The 27873-nt window shown below is 44.6% G+C and overlaps 1 protein-coding gene across 8 annotated transcripts in view; it reads right to left on the bottom strand.

Moving 5' to 3' along the window:
• PDE1C (phosphodiesterase 1C) overlaps nucleotides 1-27873 on the bottom strand; it is a 551218-nt gene that overhangs the window by 454736 nt on the left and 68609 nt on the right. For all 8 annotated transcript variants that reach the window (XM_032286655.1, XM_032286659.1, XM_032286653.1 and 5 more), the window contains exon 2: nucleotides 4592-4642. In XM_032286655.1, coding sequence (XP_032142546.1) covers nucleotides 4592-4642 — 51 coding nt within the window. The remainder of the gene's footprint in view (nucleotides 1-4591; nucleotides 4643-27873) is intronic.

The following is a 27873-nucleotide window of genomic DNA, read 5'->3' as shown; positions in this document are numbered from 1 at the left end:
ACACACTGCCCTGGTGCCCAGGGACCACCCCAGCTCCAGGAGGACAGTGAGAAGCCAGCCAAGCATGAAAACCCTTCAAAGACTCTCCCACAGTCAGAGTCCACTCGTTAGGCTGGTACAAAAACCCCTCTCAACTTCACCCCAAGCTGCCTCTCAGGCCAATTTCCTGAAAATGGGAGACTCTTTTGTGCCTGGAGTGTGCTTCCCAGACCTTTCTCACCTGGGCACCCTTCCTGACAGCTTTCAACACTCAGTGCGAGCCTCCCCTTCTTGGATACCACCAATCTAACGCATTCAGAGGCCCCATCCTGTGTTCCCATGCTCCCCACTCCCCACCTCTGTGCTGACCCCTCTGATAGCACTTACCACACTGCTGGCTAGCTTTTCTGCCTCCTCACATCAAGTCTTACATTTCATCATGGCAGAGATCTTGTTCTAATCAGAATGTGTGTCCTTAGCACACAGCACACTGCTAGGCCCATGGTCAGTGTTCAGGAAGTATTTGGTAAATTAACAAATAAAAAAATGAACAAATGAAATAACCCTTTGTTTCCTCTGTTTACACACTGAGAATACCTTCTGGGTGTCTGGAGGCTAAAAAATTAAAATGTTTGCTATCAATCATTTTCAGCATAGTAAGAATAAATCACTGTGTCCCTTCTCCCAAGATTTTCCTTTCAAGTTGCTGTGGTGTGAGTGTTTGTGCTGCCTCCAAAGTTCATATCTCATAACTTAATCCCCAATGCAACAGTGTGGGGAGGTGGAGCCTTTGGGAGCCAGAGCCCTCACAAATAGATTAATGCCATGATAAAAGGGCTTGACACGGATGTTTGTTCTCTCTTGCCCATCCACCTTCCACTGTGTGAGGACACAGCAGGAGACCTCTCACCAGATGCCAGTGCCCTGATCTTGGAAATCCCAGTCTCCAGAACTGTAAGAAACCAACTTCTGTTCATTGTAAATTACTTAATCTGGCCGGGCGGGATGGCTCACACCTCTAATCCTAGCACTTTGGGAGACCAAGGTGGGCAGATCACCTGAGATCAGCAGTTCGAGACCACCCTAGCCAACATGGTGAAACCCCGTCTCTACTAAAAATTGAAAAATTAGCTGGGCATGGTGGTGCATGCCTGTAATCCCAGGTACCTGGGAGGCTGAGGCAGGAGAATTGCTGGAACCTGGGAGCCGGAAGCTGCAGTGAGCAAAGATCACACCACTGTACTCCAGCCTGGGCAAAAGAGAGAGACTCTGCCTCAAGAAAATAAAATAAAAAATGAACTATCTAGTCGCAAGTATTCTGTTATTGCAGCATTAAATGTCCTGACACAGGAATCTTCCATTTTTTCCCTTATTTTAAGAAGTTTCTAGTATCACTGAGCTGGTAGAAAAGGGCATTTGGGAAAAATCGTCCTCTCCCAGATGAAATCAATTGCAGTGTAGGTCATTCCAACGTTAGTCTATGAAGCTTATTACCCTGTGCTGACGCTGAAGCACCACCACCATCAAGCTGGCAGACCGCAAGTCCCTGAGCCATAGAAGTGGCAAACTCCAGCCCCTTGGGCCAGGAAGAAGTAATGTGAACTGGGAACAGTCAGGATTTCAAGTCGGGAGGGCTAGAGTTCCAGCAGTGGGCAATTCTCAATCTGTTTTCCGAGCCTCACTATCCTTATTTATAATAGGGAGACACCAATCAGCTGATGTAACGAGCACTGGCTGTCAGAGAGCTTGGCGTTCAGTACTCACATGGGGTGCCCACGATGCAGTACTCTCATGAGGTGCCCACCACACAGTACCCACATGGGGTGCCCACCACGCAGTACCCACATGGGGTGCCCACCACACTGTATTCTCATGGGGTGCCCACCACACAGTATCCATGTGAGGTGCCTTCCATGCAGTACCCACATGGGGTGCCCACCACACAGTATCCATGTGAGGTACCTTCCATGCAGTACCCACTTGAGGTGCTCTGCTGGCTCACCCTGCCCACTGCAGAGTGTGGCAGTGCCCACACCAGTGGCTGTCACCCAAGGACAGCTGGCCTTGTGATGGATGCCATTCTCAAACCATCTGCTGGGCCGAAGCCAGCGTGCCTGCATTCACACAGCACTCTCAAGGTCATTCACAACTCTTCACTTTCCTGGACACTGTCATTCTCCCATTTGTGAGGGAAAGAGATATTTTCCACTTCCTTTCAGTCCCCCTCCCTCCTCCCTCCTCCTTCCTAACACCCAGTCTTAGGAGAATGACTTCTCATGTTACTCTGTGTGCCCACGTTTGCTAGGCAGATGCTCCGATTGAAGTCAGATTGATCAGAAGCTAATGCTTGAGCCTGCAGTGATGGGGCAGGGGTGGTGAAGAGACCTGATAGATCCAGTGTCTCATGGAACTCACTCCAGAGCACCCACCACCACAAACAGCCCTTCCCCTGTCCCCCACTCCCAGATCGTCTCTGCTGACCCCTGGAGGGTCCAGCCATCACAGCAGAGGCCCTGGCCTCCCATGCCCATCATGCCCGATTCCAAGCTGGGAAATGCACACCGTCATGGCTTTCTGTCCTGTTGGATTCAAAAATTAGAGAATATTGCAATACATCATCTTCCAGTCTCAAAAAAAAAAAAAAAAAAATCTCTCATCCAAATCCTTCCAACCTTCCCAAACTGAACCCTTCATTCACACCACACAATGAAGGTCAATTTCAAGGTGGTAAAGTGAATTGAGTGTCAATCAGATATTGCTACATCTTAAAAAAAAAAATGCCTTCCTAAAAGTCACCTAATCTTTCCCTCTCTAGTATTGAATACAGAAAGACTTAGTAGCTCACGTGTCATCTGACTTTTTTTTCAAGGCATTGCAATTAACTCAGGAGATTTTGTTCTCCTTTTTTCCCCCCATATCAATCCAACCTAATTGGTTTGCCACTAATTACATGTTTCCTATACAGATATTTGTTCATGTCCTCACTTGTCTCAAGCTAATAAGCTTTCAAGAAACACATCATCCTTTTCAACCCAGTCATACAGTTGAGAAGTTTACAGAAATTACCTTCCTTTCTCTGTGAAGGGACTAATTGCCCTAACTCTCATGCAAGGACCCCCCTGCCTTCCTCTGTCTTGTGGTAAAAGGCTCCCTTGGGGCCAGGGGCACCCAGCGCAGCCCTCACAGCATGGCCGGGTCACGATTCCAGCTTATTAATTTGCCTGACTACTGCTCGGGAGAAGAAGAAAAAAACGGGATAAAAGCATATTCCTCAACCTCATTGAGCTGTGGGATGAAATGCCTATTTTGGAAATAATGATTCCAGGTAGGAGGGCAGTGAGGAATGGGGCTCATGAGAAGCAAGTGTTTTATTACACAATTTCTAAACTATGAGCACTTCATGCGCTTTCATTATTGTACCTTATTATAGTTCTATAAAAATCATTTCTAGGAAATCAATCCCAACGTTTCAAAGCCTTCCAAAAAGAGCTGGGATGCAGAGTTTAAAAGAAGCCCTGTAAATAGAGAAATTATACTTTGAGCTTTACATGATAAGATTTACTATGGCACTGTCCACACTCAGACCTAATCAAGCCTGAATGAGGAATGCAGTGACTGGGGATTTGTAGAGCTCCTCCCATGCCACAACTTCAAAAGACAGCAACAGTTTTGACTGTCGTATTTTCCAGGTGAGGAAACAGAGGCCCAGACAGTGTGAATGAAATTACTTTTAGTGAAAGCCAGTGAGGCAGCGATGAATCCATTTCTATTTACAGCTCTGCCATTTTTCCACCTGGTACATAGCCGGTTTGGGAGCATCTCCACTCCACCCTGCTCCATCTCTGGAATTTCCACTCCCTTCTTTGGAATCCAGGTTTTCGTTCCAGGGAGTGCATTAACTTGCTGGATAATTTGCTGATCACACTGGTACAGAAACCACTGAGGGGCTTTAGACGCCTACTGTCTCTGGAGACAACGGAGTCAAGGGAAACCCCATGGCCTAACCACAGCCCTAGGAATACTCCCAATGCCTAAGAAAATCCATTCAATCCATCTGGGCTTCAAAATGTCACCAAACTGAAGAAAAGCCCGTGGAGTAAGCCCTTAAGTCCATGCTGAATGGTGATGATGCCTTCATAGCTACAAGCATTTCACGTACCTCTCCTCACTTTACCTTCATAAAACGTTCATAAAAAGGATACTTCTAGCAAAGCACTTCTCAAACTCTAATGTGAACAGGCATCCCCTGGAGATTTGTTAAAACACAGATTCTGACTCATTAAGTCTGAAGGGGTGGTGGGTGGAGGAGACTGAGGCGCCACATATCTAAAAAGCTTCCAGGTGTTGTCGATTCTGCTGCTCTGAGGACCATACTTGGAATAGCAAAGGCTTAGGGCACAATTTGGAAACACAGTTCTATGGATTGAAAAGACAGTAGCAATGAGTAGCTCACCAGCCTGGGCTCAAGTGGACTATTAACCAGATGAAGACATTTCCACATTACTGTTTTATTAACGCCTGACAGGACTGAAGAGCTATACCACACAGGGGAAAGACTCCTGGAACGTTTTCTGATGGGGACCACGAAGGGAGTAAAACAAGATTTACTCACGAGAGAAGCGGGCCAGCGGTCTAGCATTCTTGTCGCCAGCTTCATTTGCAACTGGAAAAAAAATAAGAGGATACAATTTAAAATAAAGCACGTGTCCACCAAATATACCTCAATACAGCCAGTCCCCTGGATGCTTTGACATCAGGCAGTATTTAAGAGTCTTTGTAAGTGAATAAAAGCAACTTTACTCTTTCTATATTTCCAAGGCTGCCCTCAATACCTAAATGAAGTCAAATGTCTCAATCATTTTGATTAGAATATTTGGATGGAGCTAGAGAGATCTCAACAACATCCAGTTTAGAAGGTCTAAAGAAGTTAATTGGCTTACATCCACTTAGTGAGAGGCACATGCACCAGATTCCAAGCTAATGGACATCCTTCGGCTTCAAGAGTCCTCTAATAGGGCTGTCTGTCAACACGCAAATACACCCCAAGCATTGAAATGAGTCTGGTTTTCTAGGATTCACAGGGGCAAAGCCGAGGCAGGAATTTCAGAAGATAAATATAAAGCTGGTTTATGTTCAGAAAGATAATAAATTTAGATGCTAACAAACAGGGAATTACATCAATAAAATTGTTCAGAAAACTGCCCTAGAAACTTTAACCCTAAAGCTTCTCAGCAGGGCAGGCTACTTCCCACGAAAAGCCTCCATATAATTTATCATTGGGTAGAGTCATATTTAATACCCTTTATAACTTATGAACCCCAATAAGGGTAAAAGAGATTGGTTATTAAGAGGAAACACAAGTTGCACTCACTTTAAATATGTTTTATTCCCATAAACATTATTTCTTGGTTGTCGTATGTATATATAATAGACACAGGTATTTGTAATCTACTTGAATGAACACCCAAAGCAATCAACAAGAAACACCTGTTCATCTAGCGCAGAAAAAGCATTCAATGCATAGACAAAAGAAAGGAGATTGCTAATGTAATCATGAATGTATGAGAAGTTACAGCAGAAGGGCAAAACTAATACAGTAACTGCTTCCTAAACTTATTACATTATTTTATGAATAATAAAGAGTCCAAAAATTCATTTCACCCTCTCATAAAAGTAAGCATTTTAAAATTTACTACCTTTGGATAATTTTAAAAATAGATTCCGTCTCAGTATCTTCTGTTTTTCTGGCATTACCATTGCCTCATCGTCTCCACTCTATTACTAATAAGATGTTACAAAAAAATGACCAGCGGCGGGGGGGGGGGGGGCAATACTTCAGCTCCCATCAACCGTCACAACGCATTTCAGAAAAAGAAATGATTACTACACTCTGCACCAAATACATTTTAAAAGATTTCCAGTTCAAAAAAAATCCAGTCATTCTAAGAGCAATGGCTATTTTCTTGCTGTCTTCTAAAATGTTTTGTAGTACCACTACACGAACATAAGTAATTCACACTCATATTTCTGCCTCCACGCAGGGCTACAAAGTATTTCAGAACAATGGTCAACTATCTCAGTAGAAGTCTAACCCCAACTGCATGTCCTCACATCAGGAAAACTTGGATGTTACCATAGCTAAGTATAAAAGACATCCTAGGAGCACCCAGAAAACTCAAGAGTTTTCTATAACCAAAGTTGTCTTATAATTTAAAAAAAAAAAAAAAAGGAAGAAAACAGAAGGGGAAGGAAGAAAAGAGGAAGAAAAAATGACCCCCAGATAGGTATAGACATGAATTTTCCTGGCCTCAAGTTCAACTTGTTTTTCCATTTAGCTACTGTAAGTATCTGAAGAAAGAAATACAGCTAGGCATAGTGGCTCACACCTGTAAACCCAACGCTTTGGAAGGCTGAGGCAGGAGGAATGCTTGAGCTCAGGAGTTTGAGACCAACCTGGGCAACATAGTGAGACCCTGTCTCCACAAAAAAATTAAAAACTTAGCTGGGTGTGGTGGTGTATGCCTGTAGTGTCAGCTACTCAGGAGGCTGCAGCGGGAGGATCACTGACGACCAGGAAGATGAGGCTGCAGTTAGCCATGATCCAACCACTGCACTCCAGCCTGGGCAACAGAACGAGACCCTATCTCAGAAAGAAGGAAAGAAGGAAAGGAAAAAAGGAAGGCAGGGAGGCAGGGAGGCAGCGGGGAGGGAGAAAGGCAGGAAGGCAGGAAGGAGAAAAAGAAATAGTGCCAGGGTTTTACCAGGACCTTTGCTGCAGAAACTTTAAAATAGCATTTTAAAATGGGATTACAAAGACCATTGCAATTGCTGAGAATGCAAGCAATCACCTAAATGTTCAGCTTGGTGTGCACATTCCTCCAAGAAGAAAAGAACAGGGACACCAATGTCGCTATTTCACATGCAGCAACAGCCACATCTTCATTCAGCCAGGCCCTCCCTGCCTGCTACCCTATTTAAGGACGGGAATTGCTGACCCAGATCCAAGTCATGCCAAGAAAGGCAAGAATCAGGATCCAGGCCGGTGGGGCACCAGGAGAGTTTACTCTATCCGAAAGGAATTTGAACCTCACCATCAGCATGATTTCCCTGCACACAGACCTGATGCCACACTCTGCTGCTGAAGGATCTCCTGCAATGCCGTAGACCCTACAGATCACAGTCCAGCTCACCTGCCCCAACTTATTCTCCCACCTCGTTTCCCAGAGCATCCTTCAGCACTCAGTCACCTGCGCTTGATGGACAATCCAACACACGCCCTTCACACGCTCTTCCTGCCTGGCTCTGGCTCGTGCTGCCCCCAGCCTTGGTGCACTCTTCCCTCATTTTCACCTGGCCAACTCTTGACTCCTGTATCCAGAAGGTTCACATTCCTTCTGGAGAGAGGAAACTCTCCTGGTGTTAATGAAGATTCTGCACCAAGTCTCCTCCCCAGCATTCCTTCCTGTTTTCCTTGCTATTTGCTCAGGCCTTTGCAAGTTGAAGATAAGATGAGGTGAGATCAAACACCTGGAGTAATTCCAAGCTTCACCTTCTGTAGTAACTAGAGAAAGTGCCTGGAACCTCATTCCAGTGCTCTCTTCTCTGAGAGTCTTTTACTCACTTTTTAAGATCCGGGTGGAGCCATTCACTTCCAAAACGCCTCCTCGCCTCACACCACACCTTCTCCATCCCCCAGATCTCTGCCCATATGCCTGACTCCCCTTCCAGACCTGCCTGTTCCTCTCAAACTTCAGCAGGCATCAGAACTACCGGTCAGGTTTCCTAAATACAGTTTCTAATTGGATGCATCTGGTGTGAGGCCCAAGCTTCTACAAGTCTGACAAGCTCCCCGGTGATACGAAGCCTGGTGGCCTGGGGACCATAAAAGCTACCCCCACGCCCCAAGGCAAGGATCATCACTTTTAATCGTTGTATTTCCATTCTTTTGAACAGTGACTATGCATTCAGTCAATATTTTTAGAATTGAAGTAGACTAAATGCCACAAACGGCTTAGTTGACCACACGTCTCTGACCGCCTTCCAGATGAATATAGAAAGCCTCAGGTGTGTTTTGTTTGGTCTCACAATGCTTTTAATTTTTAAACAATTGTCAGCCACATTTAAAAACCGAGAGACATCAAATAGAAATACATAATATTGGTTTCCTTCAATTAACTGGGGCGACTGGAACACAAGGCCCCCGTCCCACATGACAGTAATCAATGGTGGCTCCGCCTCCTGCATGTTCAGAATCCAACTCTACGCTGACTGTTGCTGATCTATATTCTCCGCATGCTCTAGAAGGCAGGTGAAAGCAGAACATCTTAAAGGGCTTAAAGAATGAAACTAAAACTCAGCACTACAAAAAGTGGCTGTAGCCTGGCTTGCCAAGCCCTTCTGTCCTCAGCACACAACCGCCCAGATGGGTATGACAGTCCACCAGCGTGCTGCAGGCCTGCTCGGACATACCCAGGCTTCTCCACCAGCACAGGAGTCCTCAAGCACTGCTGCTTGCCTTGCGTGTTTAAAAGCAGACAGCAAGCTTTCACAATAAAGTAGATTTCCCATTTATCAGGAGCAGTTAGAGCTTGAATGTGGTGAGATCTTATAAGAATTATTATGTAGGTTTATAGAAAGCTATCCATGCCATCCTGCTCACAAAACTCAGATTCTAGTTCAGAATGCATAATGGATTCTATTGATGTTGAGTTGCATGTCTAGGCTACATGTATATACAGGCACAGAGGGACGAGTGGAAGTGTGGTCATCAGATATGTTAACAGTTATTTCTTCTGTGTGGTGGCATTTGAGAAAATCTATAACTTTTGAAATACTTTTCTGCATAAACTCAATAGTTTATGATAAGCATGTGTTTATAATCAGGAAGAAAATGTTTTTATTAGCGGGTATAAAACAATTGGCTATTGCTGTCTTTCAAATATATATATTATTTCAGATGTGTAAGTATATGTGTGCATGTAAAAACTTTATACATACACATGTATAAATGTTTATACTATTTTTGTACATACACATGTATCTATACACATATTGTATATCCATGCATGCATGTAAAAAACACATATGTATATAAGATATATTTTAGATTAGGATTTACGAGGAGTCTTGGATCACAGAATCCAAGGCATCTGCCATCTCTAGTCTAAGAAGGCTCCTTGTAAGACCCAAGAAATGCATCTCTCACTCCTCTCTCCAGGGATCCCACGCATTACAGGTCAGTGGTTTGCAGCCCTGAACACACATTAGAATCACCCAGGGATTGTTACAAAATACTGATGCCCAGACCACACCCCAGACCAAGTACACAGGGCCTCTAAGGGTAGGACCAAGCATCAGTGTTTTCTAAGCCCCTGATCCCAGTGAGCAGCCAAGGCTGGGAAGCACTAATAAATGGCACAACTCCATACATCTTTAGCGAAGCAACATTCAGGGAGAAGAGTGTGGCTCAGATTCCTTCAAAAATCATTACCCCTATTCAGTTCTTCTTTTCAGGATGATATTGCTTTCTCAAAATCCTGAACCAAGCAAGGTATATCTCTGCTTTAAAAAAACTTCAACCATTAAGACGCAAACCTAACTATGGAGACCAATTAGGGGGCAACTCTTTGCATTGTGAAGGTTCTTTATAAAAGGATTCACCTCACATTGCCTCTATCCTTCAGCATATGTAGCTTGAGCACTGCCTGGGCACTGGGCACTGAACTAGACTCGGGGAGGGCTGCAGCAATGGATTCCGCCCAACCGGGACATACAAGTAAGTAAGGGAGGCAAAGTGTGCCTCTCAATCTGGGTTTATCCAAGTGTGATCACCTAGGAAAGTGATATCATGATGATGATGATGATGATGATGATGATGCAGGTTCCTTGGTCCTGTTCCAGATCCACTGGGTCAGAATCCCTGTAAGTGAGGACGGGACTCTATGTTTTAAACCAGAGGTCCCCAACTCGTAGGCCATGGAACCTAGCAGCCCATGGCCTGTTAGGAACCGAGCTGCACTGCAGGAGGTGAGCAGCAGGGGATTGAGCATCACCACCTGAGCTCCACCACTGGTCAGATCAGCAGCAGCATTAGATTCTCGTAGGAGCGTGAACTTTTTGTGAACTGCGCATGTGAGAGATCCAGGTTGCATGCTCCTTATGATCATCTGAAGTGGAACAATTTCATCCCCAAACCATTTCCCCTACACCCCATTTTGTAGAAAAAGTGTCTTCCATGAAATCCGACCCTGGTGCCATAAGGTTGAGAACCACTGTTTTAAACGATTGCTCCAGAAGCCACTTGGGTACACTAACATCTGAGAAGCAGCAATCTAAAGGAAGTGTTCCCCTGGTGTGTATGCTGTAGGTTTTCCCTCCCAAAAAATGGCCAGAAACAAATCTTAGAGTAAGTAGTTGTCAGGGAGACCAGTGGGAGGGAGGCAGGTAAGAGGAAGATAACTCAGAGCAATGAGCATCCCAAACCCAGGCAACCCAGGGAACTCTGATGTCCCAGCTAGACCACAAACAATAGGTGAGACAGGAAGATAACTTGGAGCAATAAGCATCCCAACCCCCAGCAACCCAGGAGGCTCTGATTGTCCCAGCTAGGCCACAATCAATACAGACCATCAGAAAGGACAAAGGAGAGTGACAGGGAAGCTAAGGAGGCCCAAACAGTTGTGGTGGTGGCCTAGGCAGGTGTACACTGCTTTGTAACCAAAACCAGCACACCCAAAACATTGCCATCCTTGTTTTGAAAGCCCTGGCACCTGGGTGAGCATAAACACAGCTGGGGTCCTGGGTGCCAGCGCAAACACACAGTGAGTAGCAAACCCAGGGCAGAGCCTGGCTTTCTGCAAGCAAATCTGCCCAGTGCACTGGCTGGCTGCTGCTTTGCCACAGCCCTGGGTCTGGCCCAGGCATTCTCTCCAAGTGAACTCTGTTGGGAAGGCTGGTGTCTGGACTGTTAGGCACAACAGACTCCCAAAGAAGAGAGCACTGGAATGAGGTTCCAGGCACTTTCACTAGTTACTATAGAAGGTGAAGCTTGGAATTACTCCAGGTATTTGACGTTACCTCATCTTACCTTCTACTTGCAAAGACCCAAGCAATAATAAGGAAAACAGGAAGGAATGCCAGGGAGAAGGAGACTTGGGCAAAATCATCATTAACTATCCTAGTTCAGATATCATCTTCTAGGTAGGACCTTCCATGACCACCCGTTAAGACCGCAGCTCCTGACTGCCCTCTTCCTCTGGTCTCCATCCCACTGTCCTGCTGTATTCCTCCCTACAGCACTATCACCGTCTGATATGCTCTGCATTTCATTGGGTTTATTGCCTTTCTCCTTCCATGACAATGTAAGCTCCACACAAGCATAGATTCTCTGCAATGAAAGAACTGCTATCTCCCCAGTGCCCAAATGCCTGGCATATAATATTTATGGACTGGATTAATGACCAACCGCCTGGCAATCTACCATTCAGAGTGTGATGGAGTCAATGGTATTGGAACAGGAAAAGGAAGGTGCAAGCATATCACAACCCTTGAACACCCTAAGCATCCATTCAGATCTTCAAAAATCAGACACTGAATAAATCACAGATACCAAGTACATCTGAAAACACCCAGTCATGGTCCCTGCCTTCACACCGAATAAGACGGCCCTTCCAATTTAATGGGCAGGAGTGCAGAAAGACTGGCTAATTTTTTCAAGACCACACAGTGTTTAATGGTTGAGCCCCAATCTAAACCCAGGAGTATCCAGTGCCAAAGTCCATGTCTTTTCCACCTTTGTCTCTTCGCCTTCCAAGAAGGGGAGAGAGGTAGGAACCATGCTCCAGAGAGGGCTGCACCAAGAGAAGAGCCAGGCTGCAGCCTCTATGCCTCTAGCCCCAGTGGGAGGGGGTACCAGCCTGCAGACAACAGAGGAGGTCACCCACCTGGCCCCTGGTACCAGGCATAAGGCCAGGAGACTGTCAGGAGAGAGAGGCTCTTTGTTGAGGTGGGCAAGGAGGCCAGGACTCACAGCAATAGGATCCAGTAAAGGGAGAAGCTACTGACAAGGGGAGGAGCTTCATTGCCACATTCATTCAAGAGCCCCATGGTGTCTCCCCAACCCTATTAAGCCTTCTATAGGTAGGAAATAGTAACAAGGGAATAGAATCAAGAATCAAATTCATCTCAGCATGAACCAGTACAACTAACAAAAACAGCCCCTACGAGGCAAATATTCTCTTTAACAGGTGAGGAAAGTGATATTCAAAGAGATTAGGTAGCTTGTCCAAAAACAGAACAAGCAAAGCAGCAGAGTCAGAAATGTCATCCACTCCTTCCAGTTCTGAGTCCAGCATTCTCAGAGACGGGATGCGTCCCATCGGTTTAATTGTCATGTACTGATCAATGGTAAAACAAAAGGCTTGACTTCCTTTTCCACCATGTGGTTTGATAAATGTTGATGCTTGACAAGCCTGGGATCTGTTTCAAGCATAAAAATACATAAATGTATAACTGGCGATGGTTGAATCGAGCGCTGTGTTGAGAAGTCTTCTGATGCCAAGACTGAGCTTAGCAAGATGTATTTGTGACACATGACCAAAGTCTGCCATGGTTGGGGAGAAGGAAAACTGAAGGAAGAAGGTAGGGTGAGTAAATGGGAAAATCCTGCCAGGTTAGATGGACGTAAAAGAATGTGGTCATGAAATGGATAATTCACAAAGGTAATTGAGTTCATTCAACATATAAAATATATTATCCGAGTTGCTTAAAAAGAGAAATGCTATATAACACAATAACTTCTTACATCCAGGAGCCATCCAAACAGACTGGGCATTTCCAGAAGTCTGTCATCTAAATCAGACTTAGCCATGCCTTTCACAAGGCTGTGATCTTGTTAAAACACAGATTAATTGCCTGAGATGAAATAACTTGCAGTGGTAGGTCCAGACATAGAAGCCGGTACCACCTTACTTCAGAGGCGGTACCCTTCACCTCGGGCTATCCATCACATTTTCAACATCCAAGTGTTACTACTGCATCATGAGCCTCATTGCCATGAAATCCAGCCCCTTGTCTCCCCCACACCTAGCCTCAAGTCGGAAGCCTGCTCCTTACGGGAACAGATCTCAGCAATCCAGTTGGAAGTTGTGCCCCAGAGCCATAAAAGGCATGACAGCCCCCACTCTGTTCCTTCCCCCCTTCTTTATTGAGAAATGCTCAGCATTGCCTCATTATATCTTCCGGGCCAATTTGGCTGTCAAATCCACTCTGAATCACAGGCACTTGCACAAAAGAAAATAAAACCGATTTGTAGTTGATGACGCATCAGGGCTGATAATTTGAAAGTGACGGGGATGGTGTACTTTCCAGGCCCTTCTCTCCTAGAATAATGGGCAAATCCTTACAGAGGGCAAGGCTCGCCTGCCAGAGGGCAGGATGGCTCCCTGGCTCTCGCGGCCCGGGTTATCACACAGACAGAAGGAAAACCAAAGAGGCCTTTACCAACCTGAGAAGACAGCTTGAAAAACACACATCCTGTACTTTTTCTTTTAGCTTGGCAGAATTTGGGTCATATGTAGAGGTTCGAGCAATCTATTTCTTCCCTGGACCTAATTTCATAAGTTTGCTTATTTATCTATACCCTATCTCATTTCACAAATTATATTTTATGTTTTGCTCTAGGCACCTATCCTTTATGCAACAAAGTGAGACGTTAATGAAAATTGAAATGTACTTATTCCAGCCAACTCCTTGCTCCCTTTCCATGATCCCACTTTCCGAGTTTCCAGGTTTCAGGTTGACTTTACAGGGCTCTCTGTTACACTGAGATCCAACAATCAATTGCCATCTGTTGAGTGTCAATCCCATCTGTTTGGCTCCCTCCTCCCAGATCTTTGCTCTATGTGAGGATGAATGTAACCTCATCCTCGGGTAGCCAGGAATCCAGCTGAGACCCAAAGCCTTGGCCCTGACCTTCCTGGTACATATCATTCACACTGTTGCCATATGAATTTATTAAGGTGTTTGGTGTTTCTGTGGAAATCACCAGGCCAAGCTACCAGGCCCTGATTTCAGGAAACCTGAGATCTCATTGTGGAAACATAATTTTCAAACATGAGATGTCCCAAGCTCTGTTGAATGCTAGACGAAGGGTCCTTTGTAGTAGGGAATGACTAGTGGTGGGAGGTTTCCTGGAAGATGAGGACAGGTGAGATTAGAGAGGTGGAGAGGATGATGGAGTCTGCCCAGGGAGAGGAAAGGGGTATGGTGGATTCTAGGACCTGGGAGCAGATGGAGATGCACCAATTATATATAAATATTTCCCTTTCACAGCGAGAAAAGCTTTTTTTTCTCTTTAATTGGAGGATGGGAGTAGTAAAATGCCATAAAAGGCTAACACTCAGATCTTTCTATCTGCATTCTTTCCTATTGCCATCTTCACACAGATTGCATCTGCGGATGTATCTGAACATGCTCTCAATTCAGGTGCGTTGACACCAGTCCAGTGCCAGCAATCGCTGCACAGCATTGCTGCCTGGATATGAATTCTTCCTCTTGGTGATGGCCTTGGTGACCCAGGCTAGCCGTCTTGGTTGATACCCTGGTGGCCACAATGGGCATCAGGCTGCAGGACTCCTGGCTCTCATGGGGTTCCCTTCAATCCTGGCCTCACTAAAACAACCCAGTGGAGCAAACCAGGCAAAGCCAATCACTAGCAATTAACACGAATCAAAAGTGTTGAGATGGAAATACAATATTGGTATGGTTTTGCTGTGTCCCCACCCAAATCTCATCTTGAATTGCAGCTTCCGCTATTCCCATGTGTTGTGGGAGGGACCCAGTGGGAGGTAAGTTTCCCCCGTAGTGTTCTCATGGTAGTGAATAAGTCTCACGAGATCTGATGATTTTATAAGGGGTTTCCCCTTTTGCTTGGCTCTCATTCTCTTTTGTCTGCCACCACGTAAGTCATGCCTTTCACCTTCCACAATGATTGTGGCCTCCCCAGCCACATGGAGCTGTGAATCCATTAAACCTCTGTTTGTTTGTTTTTTTAATAAATGACCCAGTCTTGGGTATGTCTTTATCAGCAGTGTGAAAACAGACTAATACAAATATCAAGCTGGCTGCTCAAGCTGTTAACTAATTACAGTCCACTCCAGACAAGGCAAAGGAAAGTACAAAGAAGAGGTGGAAGGACACCCAAATTTATTAAGCCCCTTCCTCATGCCAAGCACCAGTAGGAACTTTATGGCTATAATTTTTAATCAATTTTCATACTGTTTCAGGAGGTAAGTAGTATTATTGCTATTTTCAGATGAGGAAGATGCGGTTTAGAAAAAGTTAAATTACTTTCCCAAATCAACAATGAGAAGTGAGAAAGCTAAGATTGAAACCCAATCTGTGAGCCCCTTTCTTCTCTTTTCTCTACAGTTCACACCATCAGAGGACACATTAAGAACTCTCTGGTCCAATTCCACATCTCATGCATGAATCCCCTGCAACATACCAAACAGGTGGGCCTCCAGCTCATGCCTGAACTGTCTCTAGAAATAGGAGTGCCCTCCTTGTGGAGGCAGAAAGCAGTTGTCAAAAAAAAAAAGGGAAATGTTTCTTATAATACCATCTTTCCAAAGGTCTTCACGCTGCCCCTCACAGAATAGGGCTGGCTCCCTTTCCTCCTGAAGGCTCTTCCAACATTTGAGGCCAACTGTCATGAACTCAGACCCTGAGCCTTCTCTTCTCCAAACTGACAAGCCCAGGTCCCTCCTTGTGTGACAAAAATTTCCCAAAGCTTTTACTCACAAAAGCAAAGTTACTTAAGTCATTGCCAAAAGAAGAGAATATTTGTATTTTAAATAAGCCTCAGCAACACATTCTTCAAAGATAATTGAGTTCATGCAACACATAACAATATTCCTCTTTTCAGATGAGGAAAGTGAGCCTTAGAAAATGTTAAATCACTTTCCCAAATCAACCCTGAGGAGTGAGAAAGCTGGGACTAAAACCCAGAAAGCTGAAATTCTTCAACCCCATTCATTCCCAAAGTGATCTTCAGGCTGGGTCAAATTTCCATCTTCCTCCATCAAGCCCCTTTCTTGCTTGACTCTTGGGAGAAGTGGAAGGCACCTAGGAGCCATTTTCAGCATCATACACCCAGGAGCCATACGGACAGGCTGGGAGTCCAGGAGGCTGTCATCTAAATCAGTGCATCTCAGATATGGCCGTGCATCTGACAAGCTCGTGGTATTGTTAAACTGCAGATTCATTTTTGGATGATCTGGACCAGGGCCTGAGAGTCTGCATTTCTAACAAGCTCCCAGGTGATGGTTCTGGTCCAGGTACTACATTCTGAGTGGCTCGGTGCTAAAGGACATAGCCCGCTTTGAAAAGGAAGAGCCAAGAGCATGTTCTAAGAGCTCATTGGAAAGCTCAGTGAAAATGCATGCTATGGGATTTAATGCTCAATTCTTTTGGTTTTTCTTCAGCTTTTTTTTTTTTTTTTTTGAGAAAAAGAACTGTTAACATCACTACCTTTTAAACCTGCCTAAGGATAGATGTTGATACTGTGTAAGTGTGAGAATGCGCATCCAATGCAGAGGGTGACAGAGAGAAACTTGCCCCTCTCAACCGGCATTCAACAGTGCAGAGCCAAGCTAGATTACTATCCACCTGGGCAAGCCACCGGCAGAGCTAGATTACTATCCATCTGGGCAAGCCGCCAGCAGAGCACAAAGCCCAAAATGCATTAGGAGATGCTCAGATCGGAGATAAGAAATCAACCTTATAGCCACAACTTCACTTGAGGTGCTCCATTTTGATCCAATTTCCCGGCAGCACTTTGAGCTCATGAGAGCCAGCACATAAACACATGCACACACACAAATGCACACATGCACACACACATACACACTCATGCACACAAACACACCTCCCCAACATCAGCTCGGGCATGCACTGTGATGTCCAGGAGCATAAACCATCACATCGTTACTAACTGGCTGCAGGCTGAACAGATCCAAATGCATCAAAGAAATGAAATGAGGCACAGGGCATCATGCCCTTGGGCATTTTGGCAAGGAACTCAGATGTTCACTAGACTGAGCTGCCCTCAGCAGAGCTACACCTTTGCATACTGTTTCCCCCAGACTAGCACAGGGCCTGGCACACTTGAGCTACTTGATAAAGGGCTAGTCTTGAAGTCACAGAGGTCCTGGGATGGAGATGAGCCATGTTGCTAGGAACTAGCCTCCTCTGTTCAGAAGCCGAAGAACCTTTCTGCCAACCAGCTAAGGACTTGATGTTAGGTTGGCATCTTATCTTCTAAGCCCGTTGGAAGTCTGGGGACCATTTGGGGGTCACAAACTGGAGGAAGGTGTGTCTAGCTTGGCAAGCATAGCATTTAAGGATAAACTGTCTGAATTTGTGGGGGAATAGTCCTCCAGGGTAGCATGAATCCCTGTTGCTAACATCAGACCTGCTTCATTCCAGCTACTTCCCAGAGATCTCCACACAGATGTGTATTTGGACTCTAACATTAAACATACCAAAGCAGAACTGTCTGTTTCTCCCAGGAGTCTGCTCTTCCCCAGATTTTACCGTCTCAGTAAACAGAACCACCTTCCCCTACCCTATCCTGCCCATCAAAGTTGATCAGGACAAAATTGTGACTGTACCCTTATTTCTATTCTGTCATACTCCTAGCCCTTGCATAAGTAAGCCGTGCAGCCTTCACTTTTAAAAGAGATCCTAAACTCCTACCATTCCTTCCACCTTCTCCCCTGAAATTGACCCAAGCACACAGGGCCCCTCACTTGGAGTTTCCCCCAGGCTTCAGCACCTCCCTGTGCAAAGCCCTCGGTGTTTCTCCTGGTGTTCAAATCACTGCCCCCAGATCCCTTCCCGTCCAGATCTCATCTTCTCCTCTCACCTGCTAGTTAAGTAGGCTCTCAAATATGTCAAATGTATTCCCATTCCACTTGTTTATCCTGCCTGGAATGCTATGCTGCTGGTACTAAGGGTCCAGTTGTAGTGGCCATCCTTGCAGACTGTCCCACATGCACTCACATGTGCAATCTCGTGCAGTCTTTGTAACAGGGAGGCAGGACTATTGTTATCCCCACTTTACTCATGAGGCAACTGAGGCACAGAGAGGTTAGGTGACCCGCCCAAGGCCATACAGCAGGTAAATGGCAGCGCTGGATTTATATGTGGGCAGTCTATCCAGGGCCTCACTGAATCACTGCCACTCTGCCCCTTATAGAGCTTGTCACTTGCACAGCTGCCTTCTCACCTTACAGAATTCAGCCGAAACAACACATCCCGGGTACTTCCCTGACCATCCCCTGTCTCAAGCACCTATCAGTATCTGGAATTAGCCTATTTACTCATGTGCTTACATATTTCTCCATCACAAACACAGACACAAAAGGATATAAGCTCCCTGAAGGCAGCCCCCAGCAGCCTCATTCTCCGTGCCCTCAGAACTCAGAATAGTGCCTGGCACAAGCCCTCCTCATCAAATACTAACCAACCTACTGCCTACTTTACATTAGTACCTGGGTTCTGCAGGAGCCTGAGTCTCCATCCTCCATCTTGTCCTATCCTGTAAAATTCCATAGGCTCCTGGCAGTTTCCTCTACAGGACAGAGTCCACACCCAGATGACAAAATGTTGCACAATGCGGCCCAGCCACCCCTCTGGACTTGTCCCCACTCCTCCCTCCCAGCACATACCTGCACGCCAGCTGTCCTGAGCTGCTCCACCTGCAGCCTCCCCAGATGAATGAGTCCCTCTGTGCATGCTCCTGTCCCATGGCACCAGTTCTCTACAATGAGGGATGTAAAGACTGCAGGCTTTAGAGTCAGACAGACCTAACTTGGAATCCTGGCTCCTCTGCCATCTTACAAAACCTCTCTAAGTCACTTTCCTTGTGGGTGAAAATGTCACAATACTCACTTCTCAGAGTTGTCAGGATGAGGGATAAAATATGTAAAACACTTAGAACCGTCTTGGCATGTGATCGTGATGAGCTGCTCAGTAAGAGGTCGATGGTGGTGGTGGTATTATTTGTTTAAGGTCAATTTGTATTAAAGAATCATGTAGAGACACTTTCTTAACATTGTTTGCATCTTCACTGAGCACACGTGTGACACATAAATCTCAATAAACATCTGCAGAAATGGGTAAAGGGTATCCTCGGAAGCTGCTTCCAGATGCCTTTAGGATCCCAGGAAACCCAAACCCTACTCTGGTCCTTTCATTTTGCTGTTAACAAGGGAAAAACAATTGGGAAATGGATAAAATTGCATGTTCAGTACCTCTGATCTTATGTTAGAAAGAATAACCTTAAAAAAACAGCGGGCAGGAAAGACCCAGATCTGGTCTATGGGACAGGATGGGAGAAGGAAGGCTAGCAATGAAGAGCTTCCCCAGGAACCTGGGCATCTGATTGAACCTTCAGGAATCATCTTTATTATTTAAAAAAAAAAAAACTATTAAAATGTACGACTATGTATTCATGAGCCAGAAAGAAATGAAGCATATGGGCAAACCTAACATTGTCGCTTTTCAAATAAGGCAGTTCCTCATCCCATACTGGCAACCTGGCTGGATTTGTTAAACTTCTAAAGTCCCCTCTAAGAGGACATATTCCAGCTGAATAACGTTAAGGGGTGGTGAGGTAGGCTGTGCTTTTGGAATGTCCGTTATACACCTTCATGGACGCACCTAATTGGTTTTTCTTTTCATCTCCCTTTGCAAAAGTTTCTACACAGGCTCATTTTTATTCCAAAGCATTCAGCATGCACGCACACACACACACACAAACTCACAAACACATTCACACATACACACACACTCACAGCCCCTAACTGCCTGGAAAGCCATAGCAGTTTTCATTATCTGTCTCACAAGACTTTCTGCTGCTGAGCTTAGAGTTCACTCGCTAAGGATTCTAATCCATGAGAAGTCCAGGGCGCTCAGAGAGAGGAAGGTTGTAGGGGCACATGTGTTAGGTAGGGGATTGGAACAGGACCCTGAGGAAATTAAATCTAAGCTCACAATGAGATTTCAAAAATATACTGCCCTTGAGCGTCCCAGGGGAACTACAGTCCCTCAGCTCATCTTCACACACAGCCCTGAGAAAGGAAAAACCAAGGACGTGCACAACCAATGGACACTGGTTTTCTACTCACTGGGAGCAATGGGGCGTTCGCAAAGCTGTGTCATGAAAGTTGCTTCTAATCGTGTGACAGAGGACTTCGACATCCATTGCTGCTTGTCCCTTATAACATAGTGTAGTCACAGAGCTCTGTTTTTGAGTCCCGGGCCTGGTTTTAAACCCCCGCCTCTACCTATCTGGCCCTGACTCCCTCACTCAGCCTCCGTGGGCCTGAGCTGCTTCTCCTACAAAGCAACTGTACTGTACCTGCCCTGTGGATCTCACAGCATTGAGAAAAAACTAAACGAGCTAACATATATGAAATATCCTGTAAACTATCAGGTGATGAGGGCCTCAAAGGGACTTCTTGACACACTGTGAAATTTTATATCTCAACTAATACAAAGAATTTTAATGTCTTAGTCTCTGGACAAACACTATGACCCCCTTTATTCATCTTCAGGGTCTGTATTTAAACCACATCATAACAGGTATGATTAGTACAATGAGGAGAAACACAGCCAGTAAGAAGATGAAGCAGGCCTGGGTTTTAGATGTGCTGGTCAGAGGGGGCCTCTGATGAGGGACTTTGAGCAGAGACCCACATGAAACGGGGATGTCCAGAGAAAAGCATAGCACGGGGAGAGAAAGGCCAGTGCAAAGGCCCTGAGGCAGAGTGCAGCAGATCGGAGACCATGCCCCCTGCAGCATCTAGCACAGAGGACACACACAGCGTGCAGGAGCCACTGTGGTAATGGGCATTGTTCTCGCTGCTGCCAAAACACCAAGTTACCAGTCGTGGGTGAGCCAAAGCCAGGGAATCCCAATATACTAATACATCACCACCGATGCTTGCTAGGGCCCCTTCAGACTGCAGCTCCCCAGCCAGCACTGCAGCTCTGGGGGCTTTTATACTGCTACAGAAAACAGCCAGGTGCAGTCAGGGGCTGTTAGGAACAGGCACAGGTGGGCAGCAAATTTACTTCACTTCCTCCTCAACTGCTTTCTTTCTCCTCCACATTTGCCTCCTCCCTTTCCCCAGACACATCTTCTGAGGAAAGGAGGTCTCTGCCAGTGGCCAACCTTGCAGTCGCACTGCTCACATGTGCTGAATCCCTAGCGTGCCCAGCTCCGGGCTAGGACTGGGAACCCTGAACTGCAACAAGGTGAGATCTTTCTCTCTAGGGGCTTACAGTTTGGGGAGAAGATATGGGTGGAAAAGAAAAGCTGCTCCAAAATAATGCCAGCCCAGCTGGAGAAGGAGCAAGGTGGTCATCAGCTCTGGGGGCATAGAGAAGGGAACATCCTCAGGGAAGCCCACCCTATACCACCCATCACATGAGGTCCCCCCTTATAGGTTCCCATTGTACCCACTTTCTTTCCTTTCCTTCCTTTGTGGCCTTTATGAAAACTGTAAATGTATAGCAATTTAATATCTATCTCCCCTGGTAGACTGTGAGTCAGGGGGCTTGCTCTCCCTTGTTCACGCCTGTATTCCCAGCACCTAACACATGGCTAGAACATGGCAGGGGCACAGAAAGGCACCATGAATAAATGAAGTTTGCTAAACAACACAGCACTTTATCCTGTGGGGGAAATGTGACATCTGCCTCTAAGATGGCTCCCAATAAACCAGCCACTAGAAACCAAAACCTATGTGCACCCTTCCCACACTGAATAATGAAGGACCCATGTCACCAACAAAATACTGTGAAACGATGATGTGTGACTTCCAAGGCTTGGAAAACTTCCAAGGCTCATAAGAAACATTGCTACTCCAACCTTGCTCTCTCTTAGATCAATTACTGTAGTGGGGAGACCAGGCAGCTATGCTGTAAGGACATGCAAGCAGTCCTGGGGAGGGGTGCATCTGGGGAAGACAGAGTCCTCTTGCCAAAAGCCAATATCAATTTTCCCATCATGTGAATAAGTCACATTGGAAGCAGGGCGTCTAGCCCCAGTCATGCCATCAGATGACTGCGGCCCTGGCTGACATCTCGAATGTGATCTCATGAGACTCCAAGCCAAAACTACCCAGCCACGCTGCTCCCAGATTACTACCCCACAGGAAGTATGTGGGATAATACATCTTTACTGTCATTTTAAGCTGCTAAGCTTCAAGGTAGTTTGTTACTCAGCAACAGATAACTAATACAAGAAGGGACTAGAGAACCTTCAGAGAGCCGAACTTTGAAGAATAAAAAGGATTTCACCAAGCCCAGAGATGCACACATTGTGTTTTAAACAGGGGGAATAAAACATGGAAAATGCATAGGGGATTGTGTGCTCAAGAAATGAGAGAGCAACTCAGGTGGCTGGAGCACAAGGTATCAGGAATGCCATTGAAAGAGGAGGTTGGACCTGGATCCTGCATAGTTCTTGAATATTATTCTAAAGGATCTTGGCTCTTTATAGATGGAAATAATTATTTCCATCTTATAAATGAGACACTAAAGCTCAGAATGTTTAAGGAATTTTTCTGCGGGCACCCAGCTAGTAAATTAAAGTCTTGAAATTCAAATGCAGAATGAATTGACACCAGAGCTGGTGCTCTTTCCAACATCTTTGTGGCCAGAAAGCTCCATGGCTCCTCAACCAGGGGCCTCAAAGGCTCAGTGACTTCCAACTTCCAATGACTTCCCACAGTGTGACCCGATGGGTGATCCAGTGCTTCTGCCCTGCCTGCTGCACAGAGCAGGGTGAGACATAGCAGCCGGTGTCCTCCTGCCCTACCCACATGGAGGATTCCCCAGGGTCACCTTCTTCCAAGCAGGAACTCCTCACAGCCCAAGGCACTTTTCATTTCTAGCCCCAGCTCTCCTGGGCCTCCCCACTGCCTCACAACCATGACGCCACTCTGCACCCCCAGGTGATTAACTCTGTCCCTGGGGGGCCCTCCCTTCCCTCCTGTAGGACAGGCAAAGGCAGCATTCCAAGGCAGCTTGGAATGACCTCCTGAGATGACAGGAGCAGAGGCTGGAGCAAGCTGACAGGATGAGCTTCACAGCCCCAAGCCCACCATGAGGACATCAGACTACCACCTGCTGCTGTTTTGTAAGGGAGAGGTGCTTTGGACCCTGAAGAGCACTCCTAGAAAAAAAAGAAAGGAAATTCACATTTCAGGGCAACTTTTCTATATGAGCCCTGGGCTTTTTCCACATTATTTCTATTCTCACCATGACCCTGTGAGGTAGGCATTACTATTCTCTTTTGCCAGGTGAGTAAACTGGGGTCCAAAGAAGTTAAATAATTTGCCCAAGAGCACGGACAACTGTTGTGTACAGCTGGGCAGGTTGTGCACTGCACAACTCTAGGGAACACTTGTCATATCATAGTCAACATAGATTTATATGTTTATTGTGAAAATTTTGCAGCAGAAAGTGACTTCAGAAGGGGCACCTTTTCCTAATTGGCACAAAGGAACATTTGGGTCACAATGATTCTGCCAGAATATCCTCTTGGTCAGTGGTGATTTGACCCTATGTCTGGTTGACTCTAAAGCCCCTTTTTTTCCCACTAGACCTTTATACCTTTCTTAGGATAATTCCAAGCATGTCCGTATCAAGTTCTTCAGAGTTGAACTGACAGTGATGGAATTACAGGCATCTAGACCATGCCAGCTGGAAAAGATGTTGGCAATCTGTAATCTAACTCAAAACGTTTTCTTTGTCTTGGGAGAATACAGGCCCAAAGAGAGAAAGTGAGCTGCCCAAGGTCACACAGCTGGAGGTGACACATCTGGGACCAGCATCTTGTACAACTGAAGGCAGATCAGCCTAGATACAAAGCCATTCTAATTACAACCATAAATGGTCAGAGCTAGGTTATCTAGGCTGGTGGTCTCAACTTTCTTTTGCAGCAGAGTAACTTTGTCAATTGTGAGTGGAGGCAGTGAGTGAAGGATCCCAAGAGACAGTGTCTCTCACCTGACAACTTTCTGAAGTCCAAGCTTAAAAACAAAGGAGGTTGAAAGGAAGGAGGGAGCAGCTCAGAAGCCTCTCTGGAATAGCAAAGAACATTCCTCTGTAGGCCTGTCAGGTCCTGGAAGGGAAAACATTGTCAAGTGAAAGCTCCTAAGCTCTCCCATGTGGCTCTCAAGGCAATCGTCGTCCACCTTGAAGGGAAAACTCAACCCCTGCCCAAGCCTCCCTGGCTCCCATGGAGCCTCTGAAAACCATGGTAATGGCCCCCAAGTGGCAACTCAGTTCTGTCTGGACTCACGCCAAGGTGACAGGAGCCAAGGGAGAAAAAACACCGGGAGGAAATTGAGCACTTAATTTGCTATTCCCTGAAAGATGCCAATTAAAATGCTTCTGTCTGAGAAGAACGCCCATTGAGCCTCTGCTCCTGCTGGGCTGCCTCATTAACAGCCGCTTCCAGACTCCCCAAGGTGCAGTTTCCTTTCCAGATAAAGAAGCCCAAGCATGCCCAAGTTAGAAGTCTTAAGACCCTCTAGAATCACAGTGACCCCCCAGCATAGACACTGGGAGCTCAGGAAATCAAGGATATCTCCCTGAAATCACTCAACTGATCCTTCTTGGCTTGATGGCAGTCATGAGATGACATTTTAGGCAGAATTGAATGAAAACGGTCACTCTAGCCTCACATGAACCCAGAGTCCACCCCTTTTCCTGCTTGAGTCATTGATACAGACTCTGTGTACAGCTAGTTACGAGCCATGGAGGTAGAAGACCCAAAATGCTGGACTCTCGGGGCTTCACACCTCACACAACCCAGGGAAACAATGACTACTGAGCTCCCTGAAAAATGATGCCTGGCAAAGCTTTTGGGTAAGTCATAGAATAAGGGTCTAATTAGTCACCAGCAGATCTCTGCGCAACTATCTTCTCATCTGGCACTCTTCCCTTATAATTGGAGTCCAATTTTTATAAAGTAGGAAGACTAGCTGACCACCCCACAGGAGCTAAGTAATCTTAAAGCATGTGGGGATCATTACTTAAATAAGAAACACCCTGAAAGAGGGTCTGGGAAAATTTAATCTTTTCATGATATTACTAATGGGTTTAGTCCCATTTTGCAAGTGAACAAGATAAATGTGCAACATTTGGTCATAACATAGAAGTCACTCTCAGTCAAAATATTCTCCAGAACACAAAAGAAATTATGAAAATCACACCCAATCCAGAACCATACGATGGAGAGTTCACTGGTTCTAAGGATTTGCAATAGTGTTCTGGGAAGATGCTCACCAGCTTAGAGTAACTGAGAGCACAGGATAGAATGCCAATATAAATACACATGTGTACACACACACATGCACATGCACACACACCTTCACACATATAAACAGTATATCTACAGAAAACTATGGGCAACTGTATGTCAATAAATGTAAAAACAGTTGAAATGCATAAAGTCCTAGAAAAAATTTAACATCAAAACAGATTCAAAAAGAGATAGAAATACTATCTGAATAGATCTTATATCACTAAAGAAATTGTATCTGTAATAAAACATTTATCCACCAAAGGAAATAAGATATAAGAAAAGACTCAACCCAGTTTATAATCAAGTTCTATTCAATATTCAAGCAACAGATCAATCAAAACATACAAACTGAACCAGAGAAAAACTGTTCTCCAAAATTGAAAAGGACAACACAAGAAAAGAAAATTATAGATCAATTCTGAGTACAGGTGAAATTATATTAAATAAAATGTTAGCAAACTGAATGTAAGAATGTATTCTTTATTATATGGCTTACACAAATTATGTTTGTCACAGAAGTGTAAGAATAATATTAAGGAATCCATTAATCTTATAATTTATCATGCTAAGGGATTATTGAAGAAAGCAAAAAGATCATTTCATAGATGTATGAAAAGTCTTTGAAAATATTCAAGACACATTCTTGATTAAAAGAAAAACAAATACATATGTATACATACACACAAACACACATACACACACACACACACACACATATATGATGGAGTCTGGTTCCAGACAAGATGAAATAAACAATTCCGCCCTATCTTTTTCACTGAATGCAGCTATAAAACCTGGCCAGAATGCATGGAACACCTATTTGAGGATGCTGAAAACAATAGTAACAGGCAGATTAAGGGGAAAGAACAGAATTTGAAGTACCACCAAATTAGTGGTAAATTTTTCATTTTTTCCTCTTGTGTACTCTGGTCTGATCTCAAGGCAATGCAAGTGAATCCTTCCAGTTCTGGAACAAGATTGGGAAACAGATATCCTAATACTCAAACAGGGGAAAATCTCCTATTTTTTTAATATTGTCCTTTCTTTTGCACCCTAGCACCTAGCAGCCTGCAATCCTCTAAGACACTGAGAAAGGAGTATCTTCCTCTCTGGCCAGAGAAACAGTAGTCCCAAGAGAGTAGAATAAACCCCCATTGCGTTTTTTGTTTCTTCGTCCTCCTGCCCAATGGCCTGCGATTCAGGAACAGTCTTGGAAAGTGAGTGGCAGAGACACTTAAATAAAGCTCTAGGTTTCTGGTCAGAGATCTAAAAGGAGAGTCTCAAGGACCCAAAACACATGAGGGACATTGTGGAAAGGCAGAGGCTCGGGAAAGCAAACCAATAACACTACATGAACTTCTGGACTCATCTGTGAGCAGTATACAATTAAATCTGTCTCTAAGCAGTATACCATAGGCTTTACAAACTGAGCTAATGGATAGACCAGTATCCATCCTAGACTGACTCTGAGTGACATGCTTGGGACAGATCTGAGTAGCACAGAAAAGGTTTTGAAAACAAATTGACATTTTAGTCACAGAAGGCTGGTCAAAACTTTCAATCCAAACTCAACTGGGTCAACTGGCTGACAAAACAAAAATCTCAGCATCCTACATAAGATTTAAACAAGACCTAGAGTCTCATCAGATAACTTTAAATGTTCAGAATAAAATTAAGATTACTTTGCATATTAAGAACCCAGAGAATCAATATTGGTGCATGGGAAAAGCAATTAACAGACATCAATGTTGAGATGGAACAGTTGTTAGAATTATATAACAAACACTTTAAAGAAGGTATTATGAAAATGTTCCAGAAAAAGAAGGGTAATCACTCTTGAAATGGATGGAAAAATAGAAAGTCTCAATGAAATGAAACATTATAGGTAAAAGAAAATAAGAGATTAGAAATGTTCAAATAACTTAAAAGTAGGCAGGAAAGGGAAACAAGAAACAAAAACTAGAGTGGACAAACAGAAAATTAATAATAAAATAGTAAATTTAAATCCAAACACTACAATAACATATTAAATCTAAGTGGTCTAAATACACAAATTAAAAGACAGAAATTGTGAGACAGACTTTAAAATGACCCAATTTACGAGGCCTACAAGAAATTCACCTCAAACATTATGCTTTAGAAAAATTAAAAGTAAATGGACAATAAAAATTATACCATGCAAATACCAATCAACAGAAAGCAGGAGTGACCGTCTTACTATGAGACAAAGTCAACTTCAGAAAAAAAAAGAAAGCTACCAGGCATAAATTAGAACATTACATAATAATAAAAGGTTCAGTTCACAAAGAAGATAAAACAGCCTTAAATACATACAGATATAACAACAAAGCTTCAAAATACAGGATGCAAAACTAACAGAAGTCAAAGAACAGATAACTCCACAATTTTAGCTGGAGACTTCAATATTCATCTCTCAGTAATCAACAGAACAAAAATTAGCAAGATATAGAACACAATGCCATCAACCAACTGAATGAAATTGACAT

The sequence above is a fragment of the Sapajus apella genome, unplaced genomic scaffold (assembly GCF_009761245.1).
Source record: "Sapajus apella isolate SASKATOON/1434 unplaced genomic scaffold, GSC_monkey_1.0 scaffold19, whole genome shotgun sequence".
Taxonomy (NCBI): domain Eukaryota; kingdom Metazoa; phylum Chordata; class Mammalia; order Primates; family Cebidae; genus Sapajus; species Sapajus apella.
This window is presented reverse-complemented; position numbering and strand designations above follow the sequence as displayed.